This window comes from Heliangelus exortis, chromosome 3, assembly GCF_036169615.1.
Source record: "Heliangelus exortis chromosome 3, bHelExo1.hap1, whole genome shotgun sequence".
NCBI lineage: Eukaryota > Metazoa > Chordata > Aves > Apodiformes > Trochilidae > Heliangelus > Heliangelus exortis.
In genome coordinates, this window is record NC_092424.1 from 51,324,496 (window position 1) to 51,344,861 (window position 20,366).

Here is a 20,366-nt window from a genome sequence, read left to right on the forward strand (position 1 = left end):
AGACCCATTTAGACAGCCTTATTGAGTAAAGGTTTCAGATTCAGGTATCAGTTTTCAACTTGTCAGTTTGTTACCTTCATATATCTGGTAATCACATTCCTTGATATGTTGAATTCAAACCATGTGAGTTAAATAGATGTAAGCCTCCTTGATGTCTCCAGTGCTACACTTGTGCTCATTTTGGAGAACTAGGAGAGTGATTGAAGTATCTGGTAGTTTGGTTTGAATAGCTTACCTTTCAGTCAGTTGTAAATGATTAGTAAGTCTCCAAAGGAACTATGAATCTATGCGAATAATTTAATGCATAGCACTGGAATAAGAAAATTAATGCTTTTATTCTGTCTTTGATGGACAGAACACAGAAAAGAACTCTACCAAACTTCTGTTTGAACAATGTCAAAATCTGCTATTTTTGAAGTTAAAATAGTAGTAGTAGTAGCAGAAGAAGAAAATACTCAATTTGGAGAGCTAATAATTGATATATCTATTTCAGAAAAAAAGCATTCTTGAAAACGCTAAGGTGTTGCTATCAATTTTTAAAAAATGATTTTTTTTTAAAAAATGATCATTTGTATTTTGATATGGGGTAGCAGTTAAGTACAAATAATTTATCTTAAAATTATTTGGAGATCCATATAGGGAGTGGTAATAAAGCATATATTACATGAAAGTCCTTGATGCCAACAGGAGAAACAATCTACATTGCCTCTGTCAGCATCTGAACACAGAAGGCCACTCTTGACCTGAAAGTACAAACAAGGTGCTGCTACAGCTTATGTAGTAAATAACATTTTTTGAGTCTGTTTATAGGGAAGCTATACTGCCAAATTATTCTGTCTCATCATTTGCTGGGTTTTTTTTCTTTTTCTTTTTAATAAGTATAAAAGAGCCCACATGGATAACAAGTTAATAGCTTTTTGCCCCAAAATCAGACCTTTCAGATATACACATATAGGAATTTTTAGGTATAAGCCATTGTGCTACTACTGATATACACATGTATACACATACATATACTATATATATATATGCATACATACATATACACTATACATGAACGTGTATATATATGTAGCAATAGAATCACAAGAGCCTATCACCTGCTGGAGCAGGTCCAGAGGAGGGGCATGAAAATGACCAGGAGGCTGGAGCACCTCTCCTGTGAGGACAGACTAAGAGAGTTGGGGTTGTTCAGCCTGCAGAAGAGAAGGCTCCAAGGGGAACCTATAGCATCCTTCCAGTACCTGAAGGGGTCTACAGGAAAGCTGCAGAGGGACTTTCTACAAGGGCGTGCTGTGATAGGATGAGGGCTATCAGTTTCAAACTGAAAGAAGGTAGACTTAGGTTAGACATTTGGAAGAAATTCTTAAATGTGAGGGTGGTGAGACACTGGTAGAGGTTGCCCAGAGGTATGGCTGCCCCATCCCTGGAAGTGTTCAAGGCCAGGCTGGATGGGGCCTTGAGAAATCTGGTCTGGTGGGAGGAGGGGTCCCTGCCCATGGATGGTGGCTGGAACTGGATGATCTTTAGTGTCCCTTCCAACCTAAACCATTCCATGATTCTCTGAGATGTGACTGCCAGTTGCATGCACAGAGCTGCTCCAGAGATCATAGGTCTCCTCTAACCACTGGGTTAAATATGGCAGTCTTATGTCGTGCCTTTGGTATCCTAGAGTGACCCAAATGATACGATATGGCAGTATTTATAATACTGAGTTGCAGTGTTATGCATAACAGGCTGATAACTACATGGATTGTATAGTATTTTTCCACAGGTCTGAAGGAACTTCTGTAGTTCCAAAAGCAAGGACTACTCACTTGACCTGGTATTACACTCAGGGAACCATATTTTTGCAAGAATATTTGGAAATCAGTACAACAAAGGTAATTCAGATTGGCTTAACTATTCTTCCAAGGAATGCAGGCTCACTCTGCTCACTTTTTTCTTAAGACAGTAAAAGACACTGATGTATCAAAACCAAAAAATGCATAGATTCTTAAGTCTATCTTTTATGTTATAAGTTCATTCAGAATTTTGAAAAAAAAACCAAATTTGTAAAGAGATATATGAAAATGTAAGACTAATGAACATTTTAACATTTTCAAAGTATCTTGAAGTGTTATACATATAAAAGTTGTTTTCTGAGTCTGCATCTGAAAATGCTGACTTCTTGTTGCTTCCCTTATAATATGAATAATTAAATTATTTTTTCTGTTGACAGAAAAAATAATTACCTAGTGACAAGCTGTAAATGGAGCAAGCAATATATAATGTAAATGGAGTATGTAGCTACAATTTTAAAAGGAGTTCATGTGGAATTCAAAGATTCTGGAAAGGAAATGAGATGATACAGTGACAGGCACTAGTAGCTGCCTAGCAGAAGATAGATATCTTTCTGTTCTTTTGAAGAGATAATAACTTTAGTAGTGTTTGCAAGCCTTCAGCTTCCAGGAGATAATCAGACCTCAGTTCTGATCAAAATTAATGTTCCTTCCATTTCTTACTTGAAGGCAGTAAGCTTTTCTTCTGGGGGCTGGTTTCTGTGATTCTATATGTGCTTCCATCTCTTAGAGATGAGATTATTTTGTCTAAAGTTTTTCACATTGGATTTTTCAAACTGTTCTTTTCTGAGTGCTTCTTTTCTGAATTATGTTTTTAAGCCTATGAAACTTGAAGTGTGGAGTATTTTCTCAATTAAATTTGGTTGTGCTGTAGTTTCAATAAGGATGTGTTGCAGCTACTTTGGCCAAGGAGAAAACAAGATGGTGACATGAAGCTTTTATGTAACTTATTTAAAATATGAAGTAAATGGCTAAACTTCTTTGATCTCACGATCTGTCCTGTGTATTGCAAAGTCAGCATGTTTTGAGTTTTTTAGAAGGGCTGAAAAAAAAAAATAGTATATTTGAAGGCTACTTTCAGGAGTTTTGTTAATTTTTAACTAAGTTTCTGAGCCTGTTTTATTACAATGTTGGTGGCTATAAACTTTTAAAAAAATCAACTCCATGTTATATTTTTTTTACATCATTATGTGGAAATACATAAAATACTATAGCATCAGGGAGTTCTTGTCTTGAAATACGATGCCTTTTGACAGAAAAAAATGTTTCATTTTTCCCAAATATGACTGTAAAGTTGGTGCATGTATCAAATGAAGAAAGCATGAAGTGCAAATGGATAAATTTTGTCACTGCTCTGTAAAATATACAAGTTTATCTAGAATGTGTTTAAAATGGTAAGACTTTTCTCCTTCATGGACCTACATCCATCAGAGCAAAAGAAGTCAAATTTTCTTGGATAGTGATGTTATAGTATCTCCCTAGTCATTCCCGTCAATATATGGGAGGTTAAAATAAATAACAATTTATTTCTTCAAAGCAGAAATCACTTGGGAAAAGAAATTCCTTCAACTTTGCTTGATTTCAGACATTGCTGCTACAGTATCTTGTATGTATCTTTATATTTGAAGAATGTAGACAATCAGGGAGAGATTCATCACAAAAATCAACTGCTACTTTTGCCAGTGAGGCTCTGCAACAACATTTGCTCCTTTGTTTCCTCAGAATCAACATTTCAAATCAGAAATATGGTAAAGGAATGTTTCTAAGAGTGTTTTTGGTTTTATTTCCTTTTAGTAATAAGGGCCATATTATTTTAACATACCGTTGTTGAAAATTCATTCACGGATAATCTTCTTAATTTTACAGGGATAATTTCTTCATTGATTTGGGTGAGGACACAGTCATGCTCATTTGTGTTACTTAGATTTGGTTCAAGTTCATTTAGTTTTATCAGGGGTGGCTGCATGCAGTTTGGATATTTTAGATAAAATAAGTATCTACCTGCATTCATCATACATTTCTGTTTTGTCAAAGAGTATGTGTAGATTTTTTTAACATTAATTTTATGTTTCATATAAAATTATGTTTTTGTGATTTTATCACAAGCAATGAACAGCAAGTTAAGAATACTACATGGGGAAGAGTGGGTTGAACTGCCTGGGTAAATAAACTGTGTCTGAAGTGCCGAAAGAAGAATTTGTACTGATAAGATGATATGCTGCAAATTTCTGGTGTTATGGATCCCAAACACTGAACCTGGATATATCCTTTCAAGTCATCAGTGTCCAACCTATATTGTGGACTGATCACCAACCATTTTTCTATATTGACCAAAATTTTCTGTATTGCCCAACCACTGCAGTCTCTGAGCACATATAGTGTCTGTGTTTGACTTGGAACTGCTGTAAGCATAGTCAAATTATAGAATATGAATGAATTTAACATAAGTTTCATTTCTAAAACTGGTAAACCTAATTTATGGTATAAGCTCAAGAGAAACACCTGTTCAAGTATATTTCAGGTATATGCCTTGTCTTCATAAATATATTTGAGAAAGAACAGACATCTAGTGGACCAGACTCAAAAATGGTTCACTAAAACATCTGTAAAAGAATATAAATGAATTTTCAGCTGAACTAGTACTGTGAATATTGTAGGATAAAATTTTTCATGGAAAGAGTAACTTTTATATCTGCTTGTGTGATTTATTGGTGCACACTGTGTGCCAGGACCCACACTACGTAAGGAAAGACATTCTAGCAGTACTCTACATATGAAGACTGAAATGTGGGGCTTTTTGTTGGGGTACATTTTAATGCAAAGCTCTTATTTAGGTAGAATGCTATGTAATATGCATTCTGTTATTCAGAATACTGAAATATATTGCAGGGATTTCTGGTAAAAGTATGGAAGTGGTTCTTGGTGAATATTTATGGGTGTTGTGCATGTACTTTCTGAGTGGTACAGATTTTGCGGGCCGGAGCTCATACTACATCTTTGGAGCTTTATTGTCTCATAAGCAGGAACTATATGCTGGTGGAAGGCAAGAACAAGTATTTTTCTGCTTCAGTACCAGATGCAGGCTTTCAGTGAGAATATGATAATGAATATTCTTATAATTTGATCTACTCATATTTAGTCTTTTTCTGGAAACCATAAACATAGTAGGCCTGAAGGAATTGTTGCTATATTAGAGCAAAGTGTTGATCCATCAGTTATAGTACTTTGTCTCCAGTTATAGTACTTTGCCTCCAACAACCTGTTCAATCCCATGTGAAACTGCCTTTAACTCTGAAGGTGGTTTCCCCCTTCCTGGTGCTGCTCAGTGTCACCATGTTGGTTTGGGGCTGTAATGTGTCCTCAGTCCATATGGCTCTAGGGGTGCTGAGACTATTTGCACTCAGGGGAGGAGAATCAATACAGTGGAGAGTCTACACTACCAAGCGTTTTTTCTTTTCCTGCCAAGAGGCCATTCTACACATGCATCTCCTAGTCAAAGAAGTGCAGTAGAAAGAGCTGTGTAATATCATTGCCTGGATTATTTAATATATTACACTGTAAAGAGAAAGTAACTTGGTATAAAAAGCAATATAACTGTATTAGTGTTTTGCCATCTGCAATACAGGGGTTCAGTACCCAGTGCATGGCACCACTCTAGCAGCAATCTTTCTTCACATTCCAGAGCTGGCACATATAAAGATGGCTCAGGAATCTATATTTCAGTTGTCTTCATGTAGTATCTGCTCTTTCTCTGTGTTATGTTGCACAAGTGATGCATTGCTGAGGTTTTGATTATGGCAAGATTTCTTTTGGGAAGTAGGAATAACTCTATCCCTTAGTTATACAACAAGAAATTAAATTTCTTGATATATCTCTGGGCAAAAACCAAAACCAAACCAAATTTATATTAATTTACCACACTTTTAAGAGCTCTAGGATAACACTGTTTGCAGCTTTTTAAGGTTTTACAGCTGTAACCTCACTTGGAAAAATGATGAGTAGTTAATACTAATGCTGGTTTTCCTACAGTTTCAAAGAAAATAAAAATACCAATATTATTGTATTAGGAATCTCTAATGTTAATGATTGCTGAGAATTCTTTTTGTTCTTCTAGCTTGATAATAACAGCTAATAACTTCTGTCTCTTGTAGACCATTGTGCAAAATGAATATATGGAACTGTGCATCTTACATGCCCTCTAGAATAGGGAACCTGTTGCTCTGATGAGTTTCTGAACATATAGGGGACCTTTTATTGCAAAAGAACCATTGCATTAAATTATTGACTGTTCTCTTTAAGGAAAGCCTCCATCTTGTTGCACAAAACAATGAAAATGGTACAAGAACAAATAGAGATAGGGGAATGCTGAAATAATAAATAACTTTGACCTTTTTTTTCCACCTTTTTTTTTTCCTTTTTTTTTTTTTTTTTTTTTTTTTTTTTTCTCTCTTGGCATCCAGTTGTTTCCTTTGATCTTCCCTGCCTTAAACAAGCTAATATCTGCCAAGAGAGAACAACTGTTACTGAATCACTAAGGTCCTATTTGTTCCGCTTGAGAGATGACAATGCATTTTTGTCTTTCTACAGAAGCATAGAAGTGACTTTGAAAGCTTTCAGCAAACAGAAGACTAGGTTTTTTTCTTACTCTTCTTTTGGGTGGGTTTTATTTCTCATCTGCTTGAGATAGATGAATATGCAGATGAATATGACATGATTTTCTGTTTGATGCTGGTTAGACAAGACTGAAGCTGTCTTATTTTGTTGTTCATGATTGTTCTGGCAAGAACTGAAGCCTTCAGAACACCCAACATATATTGGTTCTTCAGATACCCTATGGCTAGTTTGTGAGTGATGAAATTGCCTACTTTGTAACTCCCTTATTTTTTTATCAAGTATTATTCTTTAGTTCTGTATAGGTTCCCTGTCTTTGTAGTTGTTGAATTGTTTGGTATCTTGATAAAATAATTTTATATTTAGAGTTTAGAAAGAGACTCAAGTTTTATTAAACAATTCAATATCACAATTGAAGCAGGAGATACTTTGTCAGGTCTGTTAGCATTTTGTGAAAAAGTGGAGAAACTGTCTTTAATGATGTTGTTTTCGGTCACTAGCATAATCCTGGATATTCAAATCTGGGCTAGTAAGTAAACATTCTTTGTTCTCAGTATACATTGTACTTAGGACAACAAGAACCTAATTTCTGATGGTGTTCTTAGGTGCTCCTGAGTACAAATAACAATCGCTGTAGAACTGAGTGTTTCGCACTGCTTTTTGGTTCAGATTCCATTGGCTGGGCTTGTCGGATTGTTAACTCAGTTTTAAAATTGGACTTCTCTGGAATAAGGAGTATTCGTTATATCACAGAAACAGAATTTTGGAAAGTTTGCAAGTTATTCCCAAAGAATGAGGTATAACCTTTCTGGCTGTTAATGTTGGACTTCTCTGATGGTTTGGAATGATGTGTGTGTGAGGATCAGAGACTTAGGCCCTCATCCAGCAAAGCACTTAAACTCATTTTTAAGTTAGCTCATCATGATCAGTTCCACTCAGATGGTGACTGATTCATATTATTGTAGAAGACAAGCACAAAATTATTTAGGACTATATATTTAGTAAAAACCTTATCACTTTTTTTTTTTTTTTATAAAAATGTAAAAGCATCAGAAAATGACTTACAAGGATGTATGTCAAGATCTTCCTGGTCCTTCATGTCTTCACTATAATTTTTATTAAAGAAGCAAGTAATTAGCTCAAAATTTCATCTTTTAATATAGATGATACATTTCTGCTACTTAAAAGGAATCATATCTTCCAAGAGAGATTATTACTGAGACTTCTTTCCTAGAAAGGTGGAATTTTTGCTAGGATTAAGACATATCTTCATAACTGGTGATTGAAAATTCTAAGAAGTACACCAGAACACAAGAAACAGCTCCCAGTTACAAAGGCCTGGTGAATTATTAACTAAAGACATCTTTCCCTACAACATCCACCACACTTTTTTTCTATCTAGACTATTGAATTTGCTGTTTCGCTTGAGGTCTACACACAATGACTGCAGCCAGTACCTTCCCTGCTGCACATGATAATTTTTAATGAACATTTACTGTCTATGCTTTTCTAGAGTATTTGTCAGAAGGTTGACCAGGGGCAGCAATGAGCCACTCAGATGTGGCTGTAGTTGTTTCTGGACCAGTGGTGGCAACAACAAACCAGTTCTTGACATCAAGGAGAGCATGCAGGAAAATGTATAGCAACACTGATTAGTTCAATAACTGATACACCTTGTGGACTTTTCCTTTTGCCTTGAGAATTGCAAGCGTAGTCCCAGAGGTAAACTGACTACCCCTTCCTTGTGTGGTATTGGTCAGTGCCTCTGTGATAATATTTAATAGAATAGAAAAGCCAAGGTACAAAAGAGGATGTTATTTGCTGACTGCACGTTATTCACCGGTACATGTAGCCATGCTTGCAAAAGCAGAGTAAATTCATTGGCAGTGATTAGTGGGATAAATAATCACTTCAAAAAACAATTGTCTGAAGATGCCCAGAAAATAAAGGACTTCTGCTACCAATAGCTGAAGCCAAATACTCCTGGTAGACAAGAATGGGATTCAGAAGCACTTTTCCAAGCCATTTGGGTCTTTGTTAAGACATGACAGCCACAATAAGTACAACTTCTTGAGGTGACAGAATATCCTCATAACAAAGATATTTCAATTGGAGGATCAGCTTCTTGGAGGAAAATGTGGATGTGCGGAGTATTAAAACCAAAAATAGTATATCTGAAGACTATTAATTGAGAGAAATAGAAACTAGGCCATGCCATAAGATTGATTCTACACTGTCTACCAGTTTGGGGTTAGGCTCTACTCTCTAAACACTTGGACACTCTGGTCACATTATTGTAATGGTCCCTGCATAGAAGATCATTGACAGAGGGAACTGGATGTATGGAATAATTGTTCAGAATAAGTCTTTAGATGAAGACAGAAACTTTCATCAAAAGAGTCAGCTATTTTCTTCCCCTTCCCCTTCCTTTCTTTCTGAATGGCACAAATTTGGCTGACTACTTACTGTGCCTTTGAATACTGAGATCAGTTAGGCTCATTACTGGGGTAATGGGCAGCAAATGTATATTAAATAGGGACTGGATCAGCTTACAGAAATTACACTGAAGCAAACAATTTTTCCCCCTTTTTTCCTTCCTAATTCAGATTATGAAAGGAAACTGAGACTCTGGTACATTGATTAGACCAGTTAGATAAATTGAGGGGAAGGGTGAATTTGCCCCTAGAGCTTCCTTAATTCTAATTAGGGAAAAAAGCAGATAAACTAAAAAAAAAAAGGAGATATCTCAATGAAAGAACACTGGAAGGGTTGAAACTAGGAAATAGGATCTTGAAATCAGGCATCTGTGGAGGATGGGAAAATACATAGTAAAAAAAAATGAATGTCATCTGTGTACTCTATTGCAAACTTGTGTATTAGATGTATAAAATCATGGAATGAATTGGAAGGGATGTCAAGATGTCATCTGGTCCAAATGCCTGCTCAAAAAAGCAATTTTTAGGTCAGGTTACTCAGACACTTGTTAAATTGAGTCTTGAACTCGAAGTTGAGTCTCATCGTCAAAGGACAAGGAGTTCCCAGCATCTCTGGACAGCCTCTTCTACTGTTTTACCATTCTTATGGTAAAAAATTTATACTTCATACAATCTAATTTGTGTCCAGTTGATTCTTGGACAGCTGCAGCACACCTCCAAGAAGAGTCTGGCCCTGTATTTTCTGTCTTCTCTGACCAGATGGTTGAAGGCAGCAATAAGGTCTCACCAATGTTTTTTTCCTCTGTAATTTGAGAAGACACTGCTAACTTGAGGCTGTCCTTAGGTCTCCTTACCAGCTGGGGGGCCCTGGACTTGGTTCTTGTATTGGAACACCCAAAAAGTAGCATGTGTAGCAGGAAGTCTCACACTGATAGCTGTAACTTGAAGCCTGTAGGTGTGGAGACTATAAATGGGCCAGCACTTGTATTTCTCTTTAATTCTTCATCTGTTAGCAAATCCGTACTTTGAAAACAAGTTGGACTGGACTTATTTTATGTATCATTTTCAGTGTAACTTGAAACTACAGTAGGAGATATTAAAAAAGGAGCCTCAGTACTTGAGAGGAGAGAGCTGAAAGAGTGTACCTGAAGGAGAACATCACCACGCATATTTTGTATGCCCATGGGTGCACTTGCACAAGGGCACTCGTGTGCACATGTTTAAACCTGAAGCCTGAGTGAGTCTTGTTGCACGGTACAAAATCAAACATTTGTCAGCAAAATGAAACTTAAGAAGTAATACTGTGAGGCAAATTAATTAAATATGACTGATTAGCAAATGCAGCTGTGCTTCAACTGAGCAAACCTGCTAAAATGAGGGAAGACCCTGGGCAAAGGTGTGAGGGGAAGAAAATTGTTGACGTGTTCCACAAGCTGTCATTCTTTCATGTCAAAAAGTAACTTTAAAAAAAATTAATTAATTAAATTAGTGGTTAATTAAATGGTTAACATGTTGTTTAGGAAAGCATAAAAATGTCTTTTTTCTTCAGTATCTCTGCCTCCATGAAAACATGTGCTAACAGTCTGAGACATCAGTATTTGCTAATATCTTTTGAGTTTGTCCAGAGTACTCAGGTATTTTGGCCCATTTTATGTGTGTACTAAGTAATTTACTCCGCATGAGTGGGGTGCAATTTAGTCTTATCCTCTCTCATCTTTCTTAGGTACAAAAAGCCTGAAGAAATGCACAAGCTAGTTATATTACAGCATCTCCTCTATGCCTTTAGGAAAGGTTTTTTCCCTACATATTGTTTTCTAGTGCTGAATTGAAAAGGAAGTAGGTGCCCTGTTATGGTGTCACAAAATTCAGTTGGTACATCTGGAAACTGAAATTCAGTATTGTAAATGACATAATAATCTGCATTGAAGCCCAGACTCCTCCTCTGCCTCAGAAGAGCAGTAAAAGGGGAAAACTTTCTGTTTGTACGATATCATGCCATTCAATCTTTTGGAAAGTTTTGCTTCCAGTCTAGTCAGGAGTAGGATTTGAGAGAGGAGAGAGCAGGCTTAGTCAGGAGAGAAGTTTTAGATATCTTAATTTTTGAAAACTTGCAGTTTTTCAAGGGTTGAAAAATTGGCCATATGTGGATGGAGTTTCAGAGGAATAGCAAAGATGGTTTCGTGACACAGTTTCAGCTTCCTGCCAGATTCGATGTTCCTGCTCCAAACCCCTCATTTGCTACAGCAGAGTTTTTCTCATTTCAAAACAGGGTTTCTAGAAGTCTTTAAGGAGGGAAAAGCAAGCACTTTTGTTCCAGTTGGCTCTAAATTTTTCTCTCTAAGCTCACCAGAGATATATAAAGTTCCCACCTCAATGGCTAAAATCTGATGTACATAAGTAACTTTAAAAAAAGACTTAAAATTTAAAGCCTGAGAATACTTTACCAAAAAGCTATCCTGGCATCCCAACCTAATTTTTCTCTTAATTACACGGCTAATTCCAAAGTATATAGTACATCCGTTTACACAAATACAGGAAAAACTAAGGTATATTTTAATGTTACAGACTGATGAACATGAGTGGAATAATTGTGTTCCACAGTTTTTTGTTTGGAATAAGAACTTTTCTGAACAAATGATCTCAAATTCTCTACTTAGATTTGACATGTGAAAGTAGAAGTTCCCCTTTTAAGAGGAAAAACAGTTAAAAAGTAACTTTTCAATAATAAAATTTCACTATAAAAATCTGGGTCCAGCCTTTTGGTACCTGTCTGGCTTAAAAGTTATTTGAGGGTAGAGGGGAAAAAAAAGGCATACATCTTTCTATCAGCCTTCAAAAGTTTGAATGTCAAAAACTCCTTAAAACACTTAAGGTGAAGCACTTACTTCTATTAAGAGCCTAAGGAATTTTTAGGCATAACTTTTGCTTCACATAGTGGTATCAGGGGGGTTAGATTTTTTTTTTTATTATTTATACTTTTTTTTGCCAGTGAAGATTTATAAATCAGTGGGGTAGATGGTGCTGTTCTCCAGCTGTCTATCTTGAGGAGTTTCCTCACTGGACTAAACACAACATAATTTCTCTGTAATGCTACAGTGGAATCTTGGAAAAACATAATGTTCCTCCTGTTATGTGCAATAGATTCTTCTTTAATTGCAGCAGCTAAAAAAAGCTTCTATCTTTATAGCTGTGGAACCAAAGCGACAAAGTTTATGGTCTCTCACTGTCATCCAGTTTACAGAAAATTTATAGTATATGTTCTCAGTTGTGAGTTTACTGTTTTTTGTTGGAATACTTACAAAAACTAGTGGTGAAAACAACCCTTTATAGGATTAGGAGTTTTGCTATATTTAAAGATTCCTATAATTTGAATACTCTGTGTGTAGTGTTTTAACTTTCATCTCCATTTCTCTCAAACTGCTATTTTTTTTAATTTTTTTTTTCCCCTGTCCTTATGAACTGAACTTTTTTTTTACCATTTCCTGGCTGGCTTTCAGGACTTTTAGTTTGTAGAAAATTACTGACAGCACTGGAAATTCCCAAACCTTCTTTTGGTTATTTGGACAAGTGTCAGTAACATTTTCTATAATTTCTTAATCTGTCATCTGTCCCTTTCATTTTTCTCTTTCTGTGTCCATTTTGCTAGTGTCACATTTTTTGCATGTTTGTGGAAGTTGGCCTCTTGGTTTTTTTTAAAGCTGTGTTCCAGTTCTGAAGTGAAAGTATGTTCATGTAGTCTGTTATGATAGGAATCCTGAGTTTGATCGGTGCCCTCGCATTTGTAGCTTGCAAGACTGTTGGACTCATGGTCCAGCTGGGCCAAACTGAAAAAAGAGAAAAAAAAGAAAAAAGACAGAAGCGTAAAACTATTAATCTGTTCATGTATTCAAACTGTTCACCACTGAATTGCAATGAGCATCATTTGCCTTTAGAAACAAATAATCTAAATATTCTTCAGCTGGAAATAATGCTAGTCATTTACAGAGCCCCAGAAATGTGATTCAGTTTTAGTGTTGCCACTTTGAGTATTTTACTAGTGTAATTTGGAGTAAATTTGCACTCTGGAAAATCCAAACTGGGGACTGGAACTCTGGCATATCTAGAAATTTAAAATAGGTTGACATTTTGAAAAAGGGAACATAGGGTTTAATCAGTCACTTCCGCTCATTTAATCAATTAATTTCTCATTTCCATGAGAAGAATATTGTCTGAATCATCACTGCTCCAGAAACAAATCCCTTGGCTTTGTCTCAGTAAAAGTCACTCTGTATGAAGGAGAAATTTCTGCTTTGACCTTCCTCACCAAGATGTCAGTTGTGCTCCTCAGTCCCAGCAGACTATCCTTTCCCATTTCTTCTGTATTCATTAGCTGCTATTCCCACTTTTCTTCCTGTTTCTATCCTATTTTAATGTTTATATACATACCTTGTATGCATAAATCAGGATAGATCAAAGACAGCGTTAATTTTAGTTGTATCTTCCCAAACTTCAGAAATACAACAAAAAAGACAACCTATACCTGATATTAAGATTTTGCAGAATGAGTTTCCCTCTGTTTTTATGGGTGTCTGAGGAACACTGGGATAGATGATTTTTTCCTGTAGGGTATGTTCAATAACTTCCCCCCCCCAAAAAAAAATCATTAGACCTTCATTCGCATAGGAGAAATACATAGGCAACTTGGTTGCTGTTCAATAAACAGTGGAGAAATTACGGAATCTGTAAAGGTAGATTTCCCTTAGACTGTTTTTTTTTAACGCTTCTGTCTATCACTAGAAATGAAGGTGCTGTAGCCAATTAATATTTTATTTACTCTCTGTTTTTACTACCTGTGATTTTTATTTCTTTTTTTTAAATACACCATGAATGAGGAAAGCCCTTCTGTATGAGATCTGCATATTTTTAAGGGTAAACATGGAGCAGGATTTAGTGGAACCAAATTTTTGCGTAGACTTTGTGTCTGCTGTTAAAAGGTATCATATATTAGTGCTAAATCCTCTACATATTTCCATAGTGTGCTCATAACATGTAAAAACTGACATCTAATAGTGCACAGTGATTAAACTGGGTGGTCAAGTAAGTCCTGTCCTTGAAGAACAGGACAAGGTTTTAGAAACTTAGATGTTATTTTTTCTGAGTGGTGAGGCCGCAAGAAGATGTATCTAATGGCAAGCCTAAAGCAGAGTGAATTTGCAGCATGTGTTAATTTGGAGTAAGCAGGTTAGTCATCACCATGTAGGATAAGAAAAATAATATCCTCTGATAATCTGTTCCATTTTACATTTGTTTACATGGGGTTTTTTTTTTTTTGGTTTTTTGTTTTTTCCCCTTTTTTAAAATCTGAAAATCCTACATGTAGTATGCATAATAAAACACTGGCTTTATGCAATATATGCAATTCCAAAAATTCACCTTCCTCCTGGGACTGAGTTTGACTAACCCTTATCTCACCCTTGCCCTTTCTTGCTGTCTTGCTCTTCCTGCACAGAAAAAGTGAGCCAAACATTACAGGATGCTGTCACAGGGTTTCCCAGACAGTCCCTGAGATCTTGTTGGAGGCACTCACATTGTTTTCTTTCAAGATGTGTACCTGGTTGTGTGTTGAAAGGGTACTTCAGCTCTCTATTGCTGAGCCATTTTGGAGGCCAAGGCTGTAACTTTCCACCCTGGCTTGTGGAGAGCTGCTCACAGTTTCCCTAGGTTGAATGGTATGGACCAGAGCTGATGGTACTTTAACTTAATCCTACAGTGTGTTTTAATGCTGTTTGCATATGGTGTAGATTTTAAATATTTTTCTCTCTGAAAACAGACAGTGCTCTCAGAATCATTACTGAGGTTTTTAAAAACTGCATGTAAAGAGCACTGAGGCTGCACAGGAGACAGAAGTCAGCTCTCTGTGTTCATGCTTCTATCTTCCATCTTCTGCATAGCTCTTCTGCTGGAGCATTTTATGCATTTTAACACAGTCATTCTAATACAGTATACATGTTGGATAATGCTTTAAATAAAAAAATTAAGTCCATTTTGTAGCACACTATTGCAAGTGGGTACTTCTTATGGCAGGCAGGTTCACATAAAATCTCAGAATATGCCGTTTAATGTGAGCTAATGCTTTTTCTATGTATTACTGAAGCATGGAACGAAATCAATAAGAGTGACCAACCTTAAACTTGTAACTGCCATTCATTTCAGTCCGTGTAGCCCAGCAGACTGGCTGCAGAGAGCTATGCTTGCTTGCTGGTTTCTGAGTCTCTGCAGATGCACATTCGCCCCCTCTGTGCAAACATGCACACACGCTCTTTTTTTTCTCTCACACTGTCTGGCATGTTTTCAGAATAACCCTTCGAAGACTTTCTGAACTGCTGGGTATGATTGTCTGATTATTATTTATTTATTTTTTTTTAACTGGGGACATGTTTAGTCCAGTGTTATTTAAACAAGCTTATCTCTTCGATCAAAGTCTACAACCTGAAATTTGAACAGGGTAGGAAGGGTGGCTGGGTGGGTGAGGAAATCTATCAAGTACCTCTTCATTTGTGTGCTGCTGTCTTAGCCGTGTGCCTGCAGAGGTACAGATGCACATTGCTTCAGAATAATCTTACAAATATAAATACCTTTGGCTATTTTAGTAGAAGTTCTAAAAACATAATTATTAATTAAACAAAGCTATTTTTTGTAAACTTTTCTTAAAGCTATTAGTGACCTGCGTATTCAGTTTTTTCGTTTCTTGGGTTTTTTTGAAGGTGGATCTGAGTAACTGTGGAGTTGTTTAAGTATAGCAGGGACTCTGATAGTATTCAAAGCACACTAACTGGAGCCCATATATTAATGCATTTAGGGCTGACATTAACCTATCTCACAGACTGAACCACAGACCACAGCAATAAAGCTAGAGAGCTTGAAACAGTTTCTGGAGGTTTTCATTTAGGTGGTTCAGGAGAATTGGTTTGTGCAAAGTTTAATTATATGGAATGAATTTGCAAGATGAAACATGCATGCCACACCTTTTCATTATGTTCTCTCTCTTCTCTTTTTCTTTTTTCTTTTTTTTTTTCCTTCTAAATATATCTTTGAGAGGTATTTCAGTTAATTTTAAAGTGGATCTTATTTGATTATTTTAAATTACTTGTTTCTCTAGTTGGATTTAAAAATTCAGGTTTGCTGAGATTTTTTTACACTGTACTAGGAAAAAGAATTTCTTTTATTCAATTAATGTGCAATATAATCAAATATTTTTTCCTATCTTTTTCCTATCTTTTTGGGTCTTCCTATGATAAAGTCAGAATAGTGCTGTGTTTCACCATTTTACTGCCAAAAAAGAAGCAGACAGACATCTCTAGGTTAGTCTAAAGCTTTTCCTCACTTTTTAATGTTACTTCTGCACTCCAGCAACTTCGAATTGCTGCTGCTGCTGGAAGTCTATTATAAAGCTTGTCTGCTTTATATATAGGAGATATGTATATATATATATACGTATTTATGATATCTGCATAGATATCATACACTAATTTTGTGAGATAGTTTTATTGACTGGGGCTTGTTGTGCACACAAGCAGAGAGACGCGCGCGCTTGCACACACGCGTTCTGCTTTGCCCTATCTCAGTTACAGCGTAGTCCTGCCCAGGGTCACTACAATGTACACTTTACATATTTCTAGCAAACATGAAAATGAATCAAACAGGGGGAGAGATAAGCACAGATAGATTGGAGCCTGCTGAGGAAATAAAAGACAGTAATCTGCCTGACCACTGGAATACTCTTCCTGGTAAGATTTCAGTATTCTCTCCCGCTAGTTGCTGTGGAGTGCTGGCTACCCTGAAGTGAAAAATTAAAGGACTAGTAAGAATGAAGCAACACTTAGTGGGACAATTATTTGGTATAACTCCAAAACTCATTGTTTCTGAAGTGGTGTTTAAACCAGCATCGGCACAGGGCAAGAGTTCCTGGCTGGTGGCCAGCACCATGTAATGCATATTAGTGCAGATGAGGAGTTCCTAAAAGTAGAGAGAGGGAGAGGGAGGAAGGAAAGGCGAGAGAGAGAGAATGTGCGTTTTCTGTGCTCGCTCTGCATTTGTTTGTATCCTCCTCCTTGCCGAGATTAGAGGAATACCTGTCTAGTGCTGCTTTATTATGATTTCTGCTGAGCCTCAGAATAGGTTCTGGTATTTTTTTTAGGTGGACTGCCAGCTGCCGATCTCGCTGTTGACAGTAAAAGCAGATATGTTCCTTGCTCACTGCCATTAGCACTGACCATGACCCTTCACACCAAAACCTCTGGAATTACCCTGCTGCACCAGATTCAAGGCACTGAACTGGAGACACTGAGCAGACCTCAGCCTAAGATTCCCCTGGAAAGATCGCTCAGCGACATGTACGTGGAGAGCAACAAGACAGGAGTTTTTAACTACCCAGAAGGGGCCACTTATGATTTTGGTACTACGGCTCCAGTGTACAGCTCTGCTACTCTCAGTTATGCCCCAACTTCTGAATCTTTTGGGTCCAGCAGTCTGGCAGGATTTCACTCACTGAACAATGTCCCGCCAAGCCCAGTGGTGTTCTTGCAAACGGCGCCCCAGCTCTCACCCTTCATCCATCATCACAGCCAACAGGTACCCTATTACCTCGAGAACGAACAGGGCAGCTTTGGGATGAGGGAAGCAGCTCCTCCAGCCTTCTACAGGTAAATGCTACAGATAATTTTTCTTTCTTCTTTAAGCAGAGTAACTGAGAAAATTAGAATGTGGAAATCTGTATGCCCTGATCTTTTCTTTTTGTGTAAAGGACCATGTGATTTAATTGAATCATCCAGGATATCTAGACTGTAAAAAATATTGTAGAATAAAACAACTGTAATTTACAGCTCACTGTGTCTGTAAGCTGTAAATTTTGAAAACTGTACGTAAATGAGAAACAAATTAGATAACGGGTATGTTTCCTGGGAAAACATGAAATCATAGTTGATTAAGGAATGGCGAAAGACCTCCCTGTTGTAATATACTAGAATTGCTGTTTGAAGTATGCTAAAAAGACTTCCACCAACACACATTTCTGGGTGTGAGTGGTTGTTTGTTCAGCTCTTAGCTGGCAGTAAGAGTATTTTTCTCTGGCTTCCTTTACAGTGTGAGAAGGGGCTTATATAGGAAGTAGTTCAGAGTACAATATCCTTCCTAATCAAACTGTTTGAGCTAACTCAGTGACAGTGTTTCAGTCAGGAACAACCTGAGAGCTGTGTATATATTAGCTACATTTTTCATTGGCAGGTGATATATATGAACCATAAATCTGGCATCCTGCATTTCAAAAGATAAGGTTTTTAGGATTTTTGTATTTTTATCCCTCAATAGAAAGGCTATTTTTTGGTCTGTAGTAGAAAGATGAAAGTCTCTTTGAAGGGGGTGGAATAATTATCATTGGTTAAAATATTTATTGTCAGTTGTGATTACATTTATGTAATTCTTTATTTAAGTGGTAGAAACAGATAGAATGGCAGCTACCAAGAAAATATAGTCAAACACCCCAATACCCAGACTGTTAATGCTTATGTAGTGTTAACAGCATAATTTTTCATCAGCTTATTACACTGGGCTTCGGTACATCAAAGTGAACAGTTAGATACAACTTTTTCCACCCTAAACTCTGTATCTCTTTGGGGTATTCAGGTGAGTTTTCTAGAAATAGAACAGCTCTGAAAAAATAAAAGCAAGTTATTCTTACCCTGTCGAGGGTCAGGCTCTATGAGCCTTATCTGCACAACATAGCATGTTACTGTGAAGAGCAACATGTGTTCTTAAAGGCAGTCTAACCCAGCCTAAGAGTCTGGGCCAAAACCCCAGATGATGATTGCACTTTTCATAAATGATTAATCAGTTTTGGGGAGCAGATAGAATAAAGACTGGTGAAAGGATAGATAAAAGTTATGTCATACTGTCCAATACAGTGATCTGTTAACTGAATTGGTTCAAAGAAAATGTATTGTGGTGCACCCAAATATGATAGCTCTATAAAGAGTGAATACATAAAGATCTTGAATGATTACTGGCAACTTGAGAATGAAACTGCACTTTGCACTGGATTAAAGCTTTTTTTTTTTTTTTTTTTTTTTTTTTTTTTTTTTTTTTCGCATGTCCAGTGCAAACCTATGGTGAACAGTGTGTAAGTGATTTTAGATATGTAAACAGCTGAGGAGTGAGTTTCTGAGGCTGAAATAGGCAGAAAAATACTGCAGTCAAAATGAAGAATCATCTGGAAATAAAAGTCATACTATGGAAATGTTGTACTTTTATTTTTTCACAGTGAATTGAGGTGAGACACTTCAAAATAAAGTTAATGTACTTTTAAATCTATCTATTGGAACAAACATGTAAGGCCAGTGCTGGATTCTCCATTTCCTGACATTCCTGACAAGGGATAGGTGTCTCCTTTCCAGATGTTTTAGATGTTTTTAATGCAGCAGTAATTATGTAAATTTATGATCTTGGGTATGCAGGTGGTTTACCTGCATACACTGTTATATAAAATGATTTAATGGTCTCTTCTAGCCATAATTCTGTAAAACACATCTTATGTGGTAATAACAAATATGTGTCAAAGTGCTCGCCATGATTATCTTTTGCTAAGAGGCATAGTGCTGTAGGAATTAAATTGATAAAAGCATTGCTTTTTTTTCCTTTTCATTTTTGCAGCATTATATTTACAAAGTTATCACCCTCACAACATTACATATTAGGTCTTTATTCTTATGTTTTGGCACAAATCCAAACACCACTAGTCTGTTAAAAATACTTTGTGTATTTGTTCAGTGACTGGGAAATAATGAAATATCTAATCATGGGGTTTAAAGGAAGTTCTTTAAAAATTAATGTAATACATAAATTTCCAATGTGCTTTATTCGTTTTTATAATCTCATTGGTTTCAACTGTTTTATGGGACAAAAGAGGGCATGGGGCAGTGCAGTCTGGCAATGAATAGACTGATGTATTGCTGGAGACTGGGACATGTCAAAGTACCAAAATGGTAGTTTCTGTAACAACCTACCAGTAAGAGTGGTGAAGACAAAAGTTCTCAAACTAAAATCTCAGAGAAAATTTAAAATGGTTCATAACCAGCTTATTATTATATGGCTGCCTGCTTTTATAATAAGCAATGCAACCTAAGAACCAGAAAGACTCTCCTGCAATTCTTATTTACCTTCTGCAGGACAGCATTCTGTTGTTTTGCTTGTAAGACTGAAATATTTGCATTGCATCATCCTATTATCCTATAGATCTGTGATGCAAAAAATGCATTCTGTAATACAAATAACAAGAAATGCCAGAACTAATACTCTGTAGGTTGGAGCTGAAATTGTATTCTGTTAATCCATAAAACATAAAAGATCTTCAGTCACAAAACTCAAAACTTATCACAAGTGATAAGGACAGCTTCTAACGTAATTTGTATTGAAAATTGTATTAATTATGGACACAAATGTAGCTACA

General features: G+C 36.4%; 1 protein-coding gene and 1 long non-coding RNA gene across 2 annotated transcripts in view; one reads left to right on the forward strand and one right to left on the reverse strand.

Annotated features, from left to right (window-relative positions):
* Positions 1–15,246, reverse strand: part of LOC139794686 (uncharacterized) — a 53,738-nt gene extending 38,492 nt beyond the window's left edge. The window contains exons 1-2 of the long non-coding RNA XR_011725224.1: positions 15,051–15,246; positions 13,407–13,505 (exon numbers count right to left, since the gene is read on the reverse strand). This is a non-coding gene — a long non-coding RNA (uncharacterized lncRNA). The remainder of the gene's footprint in view (positions 1–13,406; positions 13,506–15,050) is intronic.
* ESR1 (estrogen receptor 1) overlaps positions 1–20,366 on the forward strand; it is a 155,555-nt gene that overhangs the window by 36,926 nt on the left and 98,263 nt on the right. The window contains 1 exon segment of the mRNA XM_071740589.1: positions 17,064–17,568. Coding sequence (XP_071596690.1) covers positions 17,064–17,568 — 505 coding nt within the window.